Below are 14,253 nucleotides of genomic sequence, written 5' to 3' on the forward strand. Positions count from 1 at the left end.
CAAAATTGATCACAATTTAAGTATAATAATTCATAACTAGACTGCATTTATTACGCGCTTAAAGTGAATAAATACAGGATTGTATCGTATGTACGCTGCGATGAATTAATTTATATATAATAAAGATAAAAATGATCGTGATGCAATTTTAATATTATCATAGGATATAATATTATATGTAGACCAGAAAAAGACACGATATTTAGTTTCAGCAACGCTACAAAGAGTATATTTATATTTTGGATATGCTTCGATATTTTGTATACGTAATATTAGAGAAACAGAGAATATATAAAAATTTAATATATGATTCAATAAAGAGAGAGACAATTGAAACCATACTTACTCTGCTACAGCAACAACTCATTATATATGTATATATAAATATAGAATATATCTACTTATTCAAAAATATATTTGCATATATAATTTTAATTACAAAACTTAACAACTGTCTCTTTTTGCGATATAATTTCCAGTCTTTTCAATCTTAAATTCTTCTCAAGCGTTTATAGCCTTACGGTTACGATTTGCTGCGTATTGAATTACGCATTCGATATGCAAATGTTGCATTTCTCACGATCCATATAATATCAAATATTATATATTATTAAAAAAAGAAAACAAAAACGCATTATATATAAAATAAAAAAATTTAATTGCAGTAAAGCTAAGTAACGCGAGATAAATGCACGAGAGGCGTACATAATATATGTATTAAACTTTATGCATATCATTAATATTATTAGAATTATCAAATATCGCTGATTTTTACTTACGACGATAATTCTAACGGACTAGTTATCATATCTCTACCACTTATGTCAAGTATAACATACGACGCAATCGAAACTCATTCGTCCTGCGTACACTTTTGACGGACTAACGCAAAGATAGAAGTGAAGATATGTATGTAATACAGCAAGTCTATCGATATGTACACACATTGATATCGTAACAAGATAATATACCAACTATCTAAGGAACTATTTATTTTCTAATCGTAACATGCGCAAAATCCCTAATACCTCTAACATCTCTACACAACGAACGTGAAGTTAACACTCCCTTTCCGGGAAATTCTACTACGAATTATCATTCGCTACGAAGAACACCGCCTAATCCATTAGATTAGCCGGGAATAACCACCGATAACCGGGAGCACCGAGCTGGCCCGAATAACGAACTCGGATCGTTAGCTTTTTTTTGCGCAACGATTGTGCTTGCGCGGCACGTCTTTCGCTTTGCGTCGGCAAAGATTGAAATCCAGACCCGACGGATTTTATTACCATAGAAAGACCGGAGGGCCGCTTCGTGGCGGAGGAACAGATGCATCGACTGTATTTCATATATCGACGCCCAAAATCAAAGAAAAACAGTGAATTCCGATAAAGTGGATAGCGAACTGTAACTCTTCTGACACTATCACCACGCGTCCGAATTCCGACCTTTTTTTTCGATGTTCCTGACGCTAAGGTACATCCGGCTCGATCAAGCCGAGGAAGATCTACGTCGCACGAAACGTTTTCTCTCTTGCGGAGAGAAAACTGCTCCGCGTGATTTATCTGTTCTTTCGGAAGCAAAGCCCGGAAGGTTCGTTTTGGTACGGTATTACAAAAGTGCGATAAAACACTTTAGAGTGAAAAGATAAATAGCTCTGGAATGAATAGATTATTTGGATATAAATTAATGGAAATAGAAATACCACTTGTATTGATAAGACATCGCCCGGCCACACACACGCTTAGTATACAAATATAACTATAATACTTAATAGTTTGCGCGTAATATGCAAAGTACGTCTTTTGTGAAGTCTTCTTATCTCAACTTCTCTGACGTAGTGATGCATGACAATCTTATATGCGAACTTAGGTAATCAGCTACCGAGCTACTATTGGAATAAATTTTAATTGCAAACAATATGTATATATATATATATATATATATATATAATTGCTTCAAGAATGTAACTTGTAATCTATTATACGCAGACCAGCTGCTTCGTTATTGTATTTTATTATAAAAGTATAGATAAGGCTTGTAATACTTCAGCATCTCTTATATCTGTATCGAGTGATAAGTAAGTGAATTCGAGGAAGCTGAACCAGGAAAAAAAATCACCGATTTAATTTTTGTTATTACACAGATTGGCGAACCTTCCAGGTCGCAAACACACAAAAATATACTTTACACGAACGCCATAAATATAGATATGTCGCGATAACAATGAGTCAGGGTGAAAACAACTTAACACATACGTAAGACGATTGCAACAGCACGATTTCCAGATACCATTATACATATATGTACAATTCGCCTCATAGCCTTTCTGCTGTTTTCGTCAACGATATGAGCGAACGACACACTATATACTCGAACAAGGGGAAGATCCCGAAAAACTTGTGCGTGATCCCCAGATACGTCCCAATCGTCGCGTTAGCGGTGTTTCAAGGCAAACGGTAAAAAGACAGAGACGTAACACAACGGTTATGCATGTACACGTGGGCAGAAAGAAGCGTCATGCGGTGCAGCCAAGCGTGCGTTGCTGTTTACCTGCGAACGGCACGTCGCCGAAGTATTCCTCAACATTGTCCGTGGACATGCTCTTGTCAGACAGAGATACGCTCGACAGCGAGCCGCTGGATGCATCCAGTGATCCAGCGGTGGGAAACTGCAGCAGATCCTCGTCGGTTTCCGTCTCCATGTCGCGGGATCTTCGCTTGTACACCTATTGACAAATCATTTTCTTGAAGAAAAATGCGAGATGCCTCGCCGAAAATCCGTTGTGGCATTGCGAGTAAATACTGCGAGTAAAATTTGCCCGCGACCACTATTACTCTGCGCGTATTGCTGTTATCGCAAAATTGTCAACATTCGTATTTTATACACGGATATTTACAGTCGATATAAAAATTCCCCCGTGATCCGCGTTGCGTCGCGGTAGCAAATCGCACGATGGAAAAATGAAGCCAATCCTATCGCGATGAAAATTTATTGAAACGAAACGTCCGCGCGCAGGCACGCGAGAAATATGCCATGTAAATCGGAGGGAAAATAAATACGCGTGGTCAACCTAAAGCATATTTATTTATTCGAATAAAAATCTATACCTTTTGACATTAATTCTTTCGATTTCGCTGACGGCGAGTCATAAATGACAAATATAATACGATTTTTCCAGCACTCTCGAATTTTATGATCCGCGGAGAATTGTTGCCGCGCAAATATTGCAATGCAGTTATATCGAAATTACTTTACACATCAAAAATAATTTTTACTGTAAAGGAAAAAAAAAACTGCACGATGAATAGCCTCGATGCTGGAATAATTAGAATTACAACTCGGCATAATTTGTGCGCGTTTACGTTTAATTACACATACATTTGTGTATTTTTATATTCTGCAATATTAATAACAAGTTGGAAACATGACGCCATTTATATTTAATGGCGATGTCCGTAAACCACCGAGAACTGCCACCGAGTCACACCACTCAAAGAGAGCGACCTCGCGTCCTGATTTACTAAGCGCAAACTGCGAGACGGCAGCTCGCTATTTCATCGCGCGCGTCCCGGAAAGGCTCTAACGCAATTAAAATTTGACGTCACAGGCACTGACAGACGATCGCGGTATCATCTGTAAAACGCCGAGAGCGTCTCAAGGAGACAGCCGGAAACCGTCGCTACAAATTCGCGAATTTCTCTCTCTCCTAAGGAGAACGAGCGTTCGCGAGGCGAAGTCAGACAGGCATAGAAGCCGAGGGCTTCATTATTCAAAGGGTGTCGGCGTCTTGCATTCTGCCGCTCTGCTGGATTCGCGGAAGTTGACGGGTGAGAAGCAACCATCCGTGGATGGTTCTCCCGTCTCTTCCCCACGTCCTCCGACAGGTTCATGGAGACCCTCCGCCTCCGTGCGCCGGGCCGCCGCGCTGTCTTCAGCTGCCGTAATAGCGTTCGATCCCCGTCATCGAATCATATCAGCCGCTCGGCGAATTGAGAATATACTACTCGAGTGCAATCCGCGAATCGACCGACCGATGTTGCGATATTAGCCGCGCAAGTCGAGCGATTTAGTTGACCCATAGCTCTCCGAGATATCTTCTCGACTAGATCTTTCGATGCATTGTACTATTCGACATCGTTACATCTGAAATCGACAAATCTCTTGTTGTTTTTTTCTCTCTTTCAACGCGATAGCTGAGATTAATTCAGAGATTTAGAAATCGAAAGCGTGTAGAATTGTCTTATATCTCGATAAGGAACAAACAATTTGCAAATCATCGAGAAAGCCAGAAAGGATGTATGAAACATACCGCGAGTATCTGTCTATCTTCATCATACAAACTCGCATGATGAAGGCATCGATTATCTCTCAAGCAAGCGATGCTACACGGTGCCACCGACTGTACACATAGGCTCACCGTCTTCGTCGCGTTCGCCGACTCCTTTCCGGATATATTCACTGTGTGATATTTCGTCAAGCGTGTATAGCCGACTGAAAGACACGGATTGCGAATGCATATAGGGAACGGCAGAGAGACACCGTGGAAAGAGCAAAGAGAGAGAGAGAGAGAGAGAGAGAGAGAGAGAGAGAGAGAGAGAGAGAGAGAGAGAGAGAGAGAGAGAGAGAGAGAGAGAGAGAGTTAGTAAGAGAGGGAGAGAAGCAGGAATGTGCTGGAAGCAGCGTGGTATGCTATGGATATCCATTCGCGATGGATGGGAACTGAACGTAGTCGGTCTCACAGCAGAACGATCATAGGGCGACGCGCAAACGGCAGCAAACGAGCGAGACAGGCCGAAGCTCAGCGACAGCGGCTGAGAGCGAGGCAGAGGGTCGACTCCTTGTAAATCGCATCACAGATCAAACACAGCTTGTATATTAAACGTAACCTGGTAAGACGCCACGTCGGCTGCTTATCTACTGTCCAAGGCACCGGGTCAAGTGAGAGCGTTAATAGCGAATCCTTAGCGAATATCCGTTGCTAAGTTCTTGCGTCACAGACGGCTCGTAGGACGATCTCAGCCGTCGACAAGTATTTTACAAAGATATATCGACAGTTTCGCACAAATCACTTTGCGATCTCCGCGAACCTAACACGTCAGCGGGGTTATAGCTTGGTATTTCGACATACGAGACGGATGCATAAGCGTCTACCTATTGCCGTACTTCCAAGGAGCAGCGGAGGATGCAAAATTGAACGCCGCCGTTGCACGCCTCGCTGGGTGCCGCGCGACAAATCGCAGAAACGCTCCCATTTGCCTGCCGTTTGAAACGAACTGCGGAATTCTCGCGGGGAATCGAGAATTTTGCATGCACGCTCGCCCGAGTTAATGCGGAGATCGACGTTAGTTGCTTATCCGTCGGTTCATAACTTGCCGATATGATATTCTAAAGCAATTTTATTTCGCGGAAAATACGGGAGTTTTTTTTTTTTCAAAAGAATTCCGCAGAGAGTTATCGGGAAGCGGAGAAATCATTAAGTTTATTTCGATAATGCGATAAATGCGCCTGGAAATTGCGTTGCCTCGGAAGTTCGTAATAAGATGTTATCACGCGCTGTTAATGATCCGTCATTAAGTGCTCGCTATCTTTATTTTTTCTGCGTCGTATGTTTGCCAACACGTTGACCTCGCGTGCAGTAATTATCGATAGGACTACCGGCACTTACCTGGCTAAGCGGACGAATACGTTCGTGGATGGACTTTTCCGCTTGCATGGCGGACGGCGGCGGATGATCGGGGGTAGGCGGCTGAACGTAATGCGTGGGGCTGGTCGGCAGCATCATCTGCACGCGCTTGAGACGTTTATCGGTGGCCTCGCGATTCTCCGGCGCAGCTTGCCCGTCCGCAGCCTCGCGCTTTTCGTCGAGCAGACTCTCCTGGGAAGATTTCAAGGTGAGAAAGGCGTTCGACACGAATGTTTGCTCCTGGAGCACCGCGTCGCCGTCACTGCAGGGTGACTTGTCGGCGCACGAACTGCTCTCCGGCTCGTAATTCTCGTAAGCGTGTCTGCGTAGTTTTCTTCGTGGATTCAGCATTTTGACCGGTCGATTCTCGTAGATGGACGTTATGGCAACCGGCTCCACGTTAGGATCGCGTTTCTCATCGACCAGACGTGATTTCATCTCCACGTACTGGTCCATGCTTCGAGTGACGTGTCGCAGCTGATCGCGACGCTTTTGCAGTTGCTCAAGATCGATGTGACTCCGCGCGCCGCTGCGCGCCAAGAACAAATACTCGTAATTGCTCGGTCCGACCGAGCTGTCAGCTGACAGTGACATCTGCGTCTGTAGGTGCGTCGGTGACACCGAGAGGTTTCGTCTAGGTGGTTTTTTGGGCGGTGTCGGCTGCGAAAGAGGAAGATAATATTTCTCTACACTCGCGAAATTTATATTCGCGTTAAAATATTCCCGCGTTAAAAAATTAAATTTACGATATTTGGAGAAGTACGCGAGATTATTTTCTCCATCTGACTTTCGGATATACATATGTATTGTATATTGTATATTCATATCCTTTTCTGCATTTGCGACGCTAATTTCGATTAACCGAGACTCTTACCGAGACTTTACTGTTGGAAGCGGGGCTGTGCAGCGAGCTGGACAAGGGCGCCATTGGCAAGTAAATCCCAGCAGCGCTGGAATCGTTTGGCAAACAACGACGGTCCCGTGGGCTCGGTCCGCCGACGCTCGAGGATGACGACACGCTCAATTGGTCGGACTCTCTGCCCCCGTATCCCGTGGGCAATGTCAAGGACAGGTCCTCTGACACGAAGCTACCCTCCATTGTGCCGCGTGGCACGGGTGGAGTTTGGTACAGTCCGCTGTCGGAACCCCTGTGCAACGAAAATCCGGGGTCTCAGTGGGATTAATCGGCGATCTATTACTGGTCGATGATAAATCGACTCGGCGGATCGAGAAACGTGCGCTTCCGCTCGATTGATCAGCGAGCAATAGAAAGATTTCTCACGTATACGCCGCTTTATCTTGTACACTAATGTACTTTCCGTATTTCGAAATTAATCTAAAGTATAATAGAATCGTCGAGCAACACGTCAGTTACGCGCGGACGCTGTCCGATGAATATTCTATGTCGAAATGCATGCACATAAACTATTACTAATCTCAATTACATCGAAAAAACATCGATATTAAAAAAGTCATGTTGTTTCTAGTGTAATCTATATCTACGGTGCAAAATGTTTCTATGTCAATTACCGTGTAGTGTCGAGTGGTAATGGTGTTCTTTTGGTAGTGTTTTGTGGTATATCTTCAGGAGTTTGGTCGGAACTTTCGAGAGTATTTATAGAGTTGAGAGTGTCGGATAGGGACATAAAGACGCTGTCGAAGACGGAACTGGGGTCGGAGTCCTCTGTCTGCTGGAGGGCCCTCCGTATTCCGTTCATCGGTTCCCCGTTCTGCTCGTCTTCACTGAAACGCGTATCCCCGGGATGTCAATCGTCATCGATTCTCAACAGTAATCACATTCAAAGCCAAGCAGTGTAATATGTATCGTGTATCGGCCAAGCCGGAGTAATTGCTATTCAACTATGCGCTACTAGCCGACATCGTATATTCTATTTTTATTACGCCAAAAAATCAAATATTTAAAATTGTATCATTCGTGAATAATGAGATGTTAATGTCGAAAACATTAAAACATTCGCGAAGAGTAAGAAAGTACCCCCCGTCCCCCCGTGCTGCATAAGGATGTAAATATAATCGTATAAAAAAATCGTATAAATAGGTAGCTGCTTTCATTGACAAAACACGACTCAATTGAAGACATTCAAATGCCGGCTTTTTCTTTTTTTTTTGTTTTTAATGAGGCCACGACGGAGATGGAACGCGGTGAACGCGAGAAAGAGGGACGAAAAAGGAGCTGGTCCCCGGGGTTTTGCGGAGGCCGCGCGCGCTCATAGCACGAGGGAGAGAGCGATGGTTATTAGTTTTATGCTGAGACGGGCTAACATTTACATTGTTTAACGTGATGGATTCATTTCGAGGCGGCGGCCAAGCCGGGGCTACCAACGTCAAACATTGATGGTAGAAGTGCGGAACATCAACGGCAGTAGCTCTCCCACGTTTTCTCTCTCTCGCTCTCTCTCTCTCTCTCTCTCTCTCTCCCTCCCTCTTCCGCATGTATACATCGCGTGTCCCTCTTTCTCCTTCGTTCGCTCCCTTCCTGTCCACTTTTCCCTCTTTCCGCCTCTCTATCGCCCCCCTGTGTCTTCGTCTTTCTCGCACACACCGTACCCGAGCCAACCAGTCGGGCTTAGCAGCTAGAGCGCCAGCACCGGCACAGAGAGTACCAATGGGGTGATGCAGCGGGGGTGACCCAGGGGCGAACGAGGCGGTCGGACCCACCATCTCGCCTGCCTACATCAGGAAAATTAAACCAAGCCAAGCGGTGCTTAACGCGCTGGGGCTACACGCGGTCGTGCCACCTCCTCCAACCTCTTCCTCCACCTTCGCGTTTTACCACCCATCCCCCTTCTCTCCCTCGCGCCCCCCTCGGCGCCAGCCGGCATATCCAGGTTCCCTTTTCGGTCCGAGAACCTCCACCTCCGACCTTCTCCACCGCTTCCTACGGGTAACAGCGGCAGCGCCAGCACCAGCCGTCATCGTCCCGGGTGCTTGGCCGGTACTCACTCATTCACTCCGCGCTCCGTCCACATCTACGCTTTTGTTTGTCCAACATCTCCTATATTAAAGCACAGCCGCGACCGCTTGTGCGCGCACCTATATTATACGGAGTCTTTTTGCAAAATATTACGAGCGCTCCTCTCCGCGCTCGCCCGATGCAATACCATCGCGATTTTTACTCCTTCAGAGAGATTTCTACGAAGATAGCCTGAATGACGGAGAAATGCTTTCCCGCTGTATTTTATGCGCAAAGTCGCAATCCGCTCGGATGATAATACCACGAGAATATGTATGCAAATGTACGGATGCGCAGCCTTTGTAAGAATGTAATGAATGAATGTGATTTGTTTGCGCAATTTTTATTATTGCACGTACATTGTCGGAATTGATATTAATTAATACTCTAATTTCCATATGCGAAAATATTTGAACAGTCCGCTTCGATAATATGCTATCTTAATGATATTATCGGCGCGTATTGATATTCGTGCAATACTTCGCTTGTAACACAAATGTTTGGTTACGATCAGATTAATATCTTGCTAATACCAATACACACATTTTCTGTAACAAGCGTACGGCTATCTATCGCAATGTCGTAGCGTAAGAAAAAAATAAGATTCAACGTTGTAAAAAAAAAAAAAAAAAAAAAAATATTGCAATACACAACATGCGACGAGTCAAAGTGGGCAAAAAGTACTTACAAAGATGTGCCGGAAACGCGGCGATCGTCGTCCCGAGGTTTGTGATAGAATTGCCATTGCGTAGGCGACGTCCCTTCCGCGGGGGAGAGATCATCCCCCGGACGAACATTTTCGTAGGGGCTGCCCAATGAGTCGCCACCCTGCACCGGAATTGGCGGCAAGTTCTCGCTGTCAGCGTCGCTTTCCACACCGGAAGATGACCGATGCCCTGTTCAAAGCCGACAATGCATGTAATCGTACACCATGCTCTCTCGTGTAAAACTAATTAAAAATATTATCAACAAATAAAACTGATAAAACGCGCGTGCAATGCAGAATAACAGCGAAAAAAGTAGCGAAAATATTTAACCTACTTTTTTCATAATTTGTTTCGCATAATCTCTAGAAATGAGAGTAATTATTGTGAGATATAAATTAAAACATTTAAAATTATAGACGTTCCGATGATTCGCGTGTAAAATGTATACAGAAGTGGAGTTCGCAGGATTAATTGCATCTTCAGCTGTGCATAATATAAAGTTATGCAAATACACGCAATCTTTACATATAGTTACGAGCGATTTAATTAAACGCCGCGGTACACTAAAAACGCTACGTTTCTTCGACGAAAACTCCACTAATTACATAACTCGCCCGTATGTGGGTTACGACGCTGCGAAAATAAATTGCATGCAAACGCGACCGTACTTTTTATCACCGCCGTGATATCTTGTGTGACGTGCGGCGGAAACTGTCCCAGAAGATCGAGCACCGTGTTCTGCCGGGAATCCCTAATGCCCAAATCCACTCCGCGATCTAAGAGCGCCCGCACCACTTCCATCTTGCCGCAGAGTGCGGCCTCGTGCATCGCAGTGCCCGCTGACGTTCTCGTATTGACGTCAACTCCAGCGGCGAGGAGGACCTCCACAACCGCTCTGCAAAGAAATTATACAAACGTCTCATTGAATTTTGTTTTACGTTTATTACAAATGTAACAGAACTCGCTTAAATTTGCAAGGCGCTTCCACAATTATTCGGAATCACGCTCGTGTGAAATTTGTCATTTTTCAGCAAGATAAAGAATAAGAAAAATTCGAAAAAATATTAAAAACATAGAATAAAAATAAGGCAATAATCTGTTGACTGTAATATCGAAGCTTTATACGATAAATCACGGATATGATCGAAGTCAGTTCGGAGCTTTTAATCGATCTGCAATGGTCGGAACATCTCGACTCTGCGACCTCGATTATGTACTCTGTCCGTCCTGCAAGCCATCGAAACTTTATCAAAAATGCATTTACCATCAGCGCCTCGAAAGCTCAAAACACAGATTTCGCCCGCCTTCTATCGGATGCGCCAACTACGATGATCGCAGCCGGCCGTCGCATATAGGATTGGCGGCTGAAGATCGGATTCGCGTGCACCTATGTTGTTATTACCGTAGCATAGGGGTATTTGTATACTGGCTTACCGAGAGCACCGATATTGAATCCGATAATAGACATTACTCCGCGTTCGCCCCTCCTACCCCCTCGAACTGATCCCTCTCTGCCAGCAGCCCCCTCCCCGCAACCCCTCCTGTTCTAGCACCATATAGCTGCGCTGGTAGATCCACTAAATATTGTGGTGCGCGCGTGAAACGCGTGCGTGAGCTCGACCATCGCAATGTATGCATCCCACTGCGTGCGCGCGTACACGTACGCCAGAGATTCTCAAATCTTGTGATTTTTTTTAAGTCCAATAAGTAGATTCAGAACGGAGAAAAGGGCTTATCGCTTAAATAATCACGAATATATATGTTCGTATCACGGAAGAGAAAATAAAGTGATATAAAGTACAATGGAAATGTAAGGTAAAAATCTAATTTTACGATAAGCCTTTTGCATATTACTGGCATACAAATTTATGCTATCCGTCATTCGCGGTTAACTACAAAAGTACAAAAATTCATCCGGCTCTTGAACGCATCGAGATCCTCATCACTCTTCATGATATTTTCTATAGCCGTAGTTTGAGAAACGCTGATCTAGTCAAACGCTCAAACAGTTCGTGCGTACCGCGTTTTCACTCGTACAGGCGCAAACGTCTCGCGCGCCGTTATTTAACCAAAATTCGAGCGATAAAATGTCACGTTCTGCACGCTGCTCTCTCTCTCCCACGCCCACCCCACACCGCCACCCCTACCCGACCAATTCTGTTGCACCCTCGCGCCGGCATCGACGGAAAATGCAGCCACCGGACTGTATATCGCGATACGATCGCATTATAAGCGGCAAGCGCCGGTTAAAGCGATTACCGGCTGCGAGGCTGCATAGAAAAACCGGCGTTATACCCGATTACAATGTGACTGCCGTTTCGCGGCGATTCACGATTCGATTCGACCGCCAACCGGACTGTTACGACCATCGATCCCCTCGCTGTCCGCCACTCTCGTCTCCGTGGCGTCGATTATACAAAAAGCTCAGCGGGATTACGGACTGGCATCGCCCTGTTAAACGAGAACGTATCGCTCGACACCAAATGCTAAATGCGGAACGAGGTAACGGAGATGTTACGGCGCGCCGAAATGAAATTTTACCATCGCGATCTAAGAGGCCAAGGATCTTTCATGTTTATCCGGGAAAATAGCGGCGGTATTAATCTCCGCCATCTGATCATATGGGTTCGACGTTAATCGATTATCCGCTCGCTTCTTTGTCATCCTATTAACGCGGTTCAATTAATTCAATAATATTACATGAGATACACGGTTATGATTACGGCATTATTTATACCACATAGAAGAGGTTCTTCCACTTTTAGTTCAATACTAGGTAATTGATTATTCGTTATATTATTAAATTTACGTAAGCGACGCGATATCTTATTATTATGTATGAAACTATAGTGTAATACTAGAAAATCGACATTTTTTCGGGACGCAGAGGAATGGTATCTCGTTGCGGCATAGAATCGCGACCATTCGCTGCTACGGTCGCGATTAATATAGGTCGATACGTTTCGGCGGCAGTGATTAATACGATTCTCGTAATCGGGAGGCGGTCAGCAATCCGCACGGATGGACAGAGCGGCTGCCGGCATGATGCGATCGGATGCATTCGCGTGGCTCGAGGAGGGACGAGAGGGCAATCGACGGGACGGTAATATGGGACGTGTAACCAGTAGAGGGTTGGATCGGATCATGCCAGTCGGAGGACGCATATATCGCATTCGACGGGATTACGCAACGCGGTGCTCTCTGATTGGCTCTAATGGCCAGCGCTGCAAATGGCTCGACATCGTTATGGTTAGCTCGAACGAGTCCATTGTTGTACTCGGACACAATACACGTCGCGCATTATCCAGTAATTAGCGTGACCATTTCGCGGGAAGAAGTGATACGCGGTCCTTAGATAAACACAACGAGTACTCGAATAATGGCGCCATTATAATCCGCTTTGTCGCAGTGAGATACAACCAAAACAGCTAAAATCCGAATCTTATCTATAGCCGTGTTCTTTTGCGAATCATATATTTTTTTTTTTAATTTAATAAAAATTTTGTATAAGCTCACTGATATTTAAAGGATTGTTCATACAGATTTATTCGAGTAAGAATTTTGCAATTTTTGTTACAGATGCATGGTGTGAAGTTCCAATGTGATAACGGTACACAATCGATATGCATGGCAGATTGTCCAATCTTCGGATCAGATAGTTTTATTATGGTAAGTAAATTTTTATTCACCGCGCTGCGTTGCGACACAAGGCAATTTCAGATTTTGCATTAAATATTGATTTTTGATGAAAAGTGAATGACTTTAGCATAAACTTTATAAAAATAAAAAGAGGAAAAAATCCAACATTTTTTCAAAATTATTAAACAAGTTTTTGAAAGTTAATCCGATTAAAAATGTTTAGCAGCTTTGTTTAAAAAAGTCATTCTCTTATATGTGCGCCGATAAACAAACTCTTACCTGTGCCCATTGCGCGAAGCTAAATGCAAAGGTGTATGCGGGAAGATCAGAGATGAGGAAGAATTACGAAGTGATTCGATTAATTCGGGATGCGTTCGCACGAGTAACTCCACGGTTTCCAATCTGTAAGAAACGTCACGATTAAGTCAATGAAGAAATATCATCGATCGATAAGATTTAAATACCCGCAAATGCAATGAAAGTTTACGAGAATGTGCATCTGAATCGAAAAAAGTTAGTCATATATCCTATTTACCTGCCATATTGTGCGGCAAGGTCGAGCGCGGATTCTCCGCGGCTGTTGCGGATACTAGGGTCGCATCCGTACTGCAACAGCTGTGCCACCACTTCCGTGTGTCCATACTGCGCGGCACAATGCAATGCAGTTTCGTTATCCTGTGTCTGTAACCAAAATCGATATTTAGAATTTTTTTTTTTTTTATAACACATATTGACTCGCAGCATTAACAAAGATATATTTCGATTAAAATGCATTATAGTAGTTTACTGCTGGCATGCATAAAATATAAAAAAAAATTGTTTACAATATTTAGTTAAAATAAAAACTACGAAAAATATCAGAAGTTTTTTGTAAAAATGCATTTTAAGTGACCAATTTATATACACTTATACTATCAGAATATTCATGAGGCATTCAACTACTTACCGCAAGATTCACATTCGGAACCGACGGGCCTTGGCTGAGAATTAGTCGTACAATTTCCGCGTCCCCCGCCCAAGCTGCCAAATGAAGCGGCGAGGAACCCTTGGCGTCGACAACGTTCGTGGAAGCCTCATATTGGAGTAGTAATTTGACTACATCTCTGCAAATGAATATTTCAGGAAACATTAGAGAAATTTGAAAACAAATACAAGTTCGTTAAGAAAATTCGACAGAGTATCAATCGATAATTTTGACAGTCTAATAACGATATTGCAATATTTCTGATAAATATTCAAGATACTAT

The 14,253-nt window shown here is 43.9% G+C and overlaps 2 protein-coding genes across 4 annotated transcripts in view; one reads left to right on the forward strand and one right to left on the reverse strand.

Annotated features, from left to right (window-relative positions):
- Nucleotides 1-14,253, forward strand: part of tsl (torso-like) — a 311,116-nt gene that overhangs the window by 203,500 nt on the left and 93,363 nt on the right. For both annotated transcript variants that reach the window (XM_067358624.1, XM_067358625.1), the window contains one exon: nt 12,947-13,036. The gene's annotated coding sequence lies outside the window, so the exon portion shown is untranslated. The remainder of the gene's footprint in view (nt 1-12,946; nt 13,037-14,253) is intronic.
- Nucleotides 1-14,253, reverse strand: part of LOC105669973 (ankyrin repeat and SAM domain-containing protein 1A-like) — a 46,759-nt gene that overhangs the window by 23,880 nt on the left and 8,626 nt on the right. The window contains exons 3-11 of one of the 2 annotated variants that reach the window (XM_012363201.2): nt 13,953-14,109; nt 13,542-13,687; nt 13,286-13,408; nt 10,036-10,262; nt 9,349-9,556; nt 7,217-7,429; nt 6,561-6,834; nt 5,669-6,346; nt 2,554-2,728 (exon numbers count right to left, since the gene is read on the reverse strand). In XM_012363201.2, the coding sequence (XP_012218624.1) occupies nt 2,554-2,728; nt 5,669-6,346; nt 6,561-6,834; nt 7,217-7,429; nt 9,349-9,556; nt 10,036-10,262; nt 13,286-13,408; nt 13,542-13,687; nt 13,953-14,109 (2,201 nt within the window). The remainder of the gene's footprint in view (nt 1-2,553; nt 2,729-5,668; nt 6,347-6,560; nt 6,835-7,216; nt 7,430-9,348; nt 9,557-10,035; nt 10,263-13,285; nt 13,409-13,541; nt 13,688-13,952; nt 14,110-14,253) is intronic. The other variant, XM_012363202.2, reaches the window with a different exon arrangement.

This window comes from Linepithema humile, chromosome 7 (genome assembly GCF_040581485.1).
Source record: "Linepithema humile isolate Giens D197 chromosome 7, Lhum_UNIL_v1.0, whole genome shotgun sequence".
NCBI lineage: Eukaryota > Metazoa > Arthropoda > Insecta > Hymenoptera > Formicidae > Linepithema > Linepithema humile.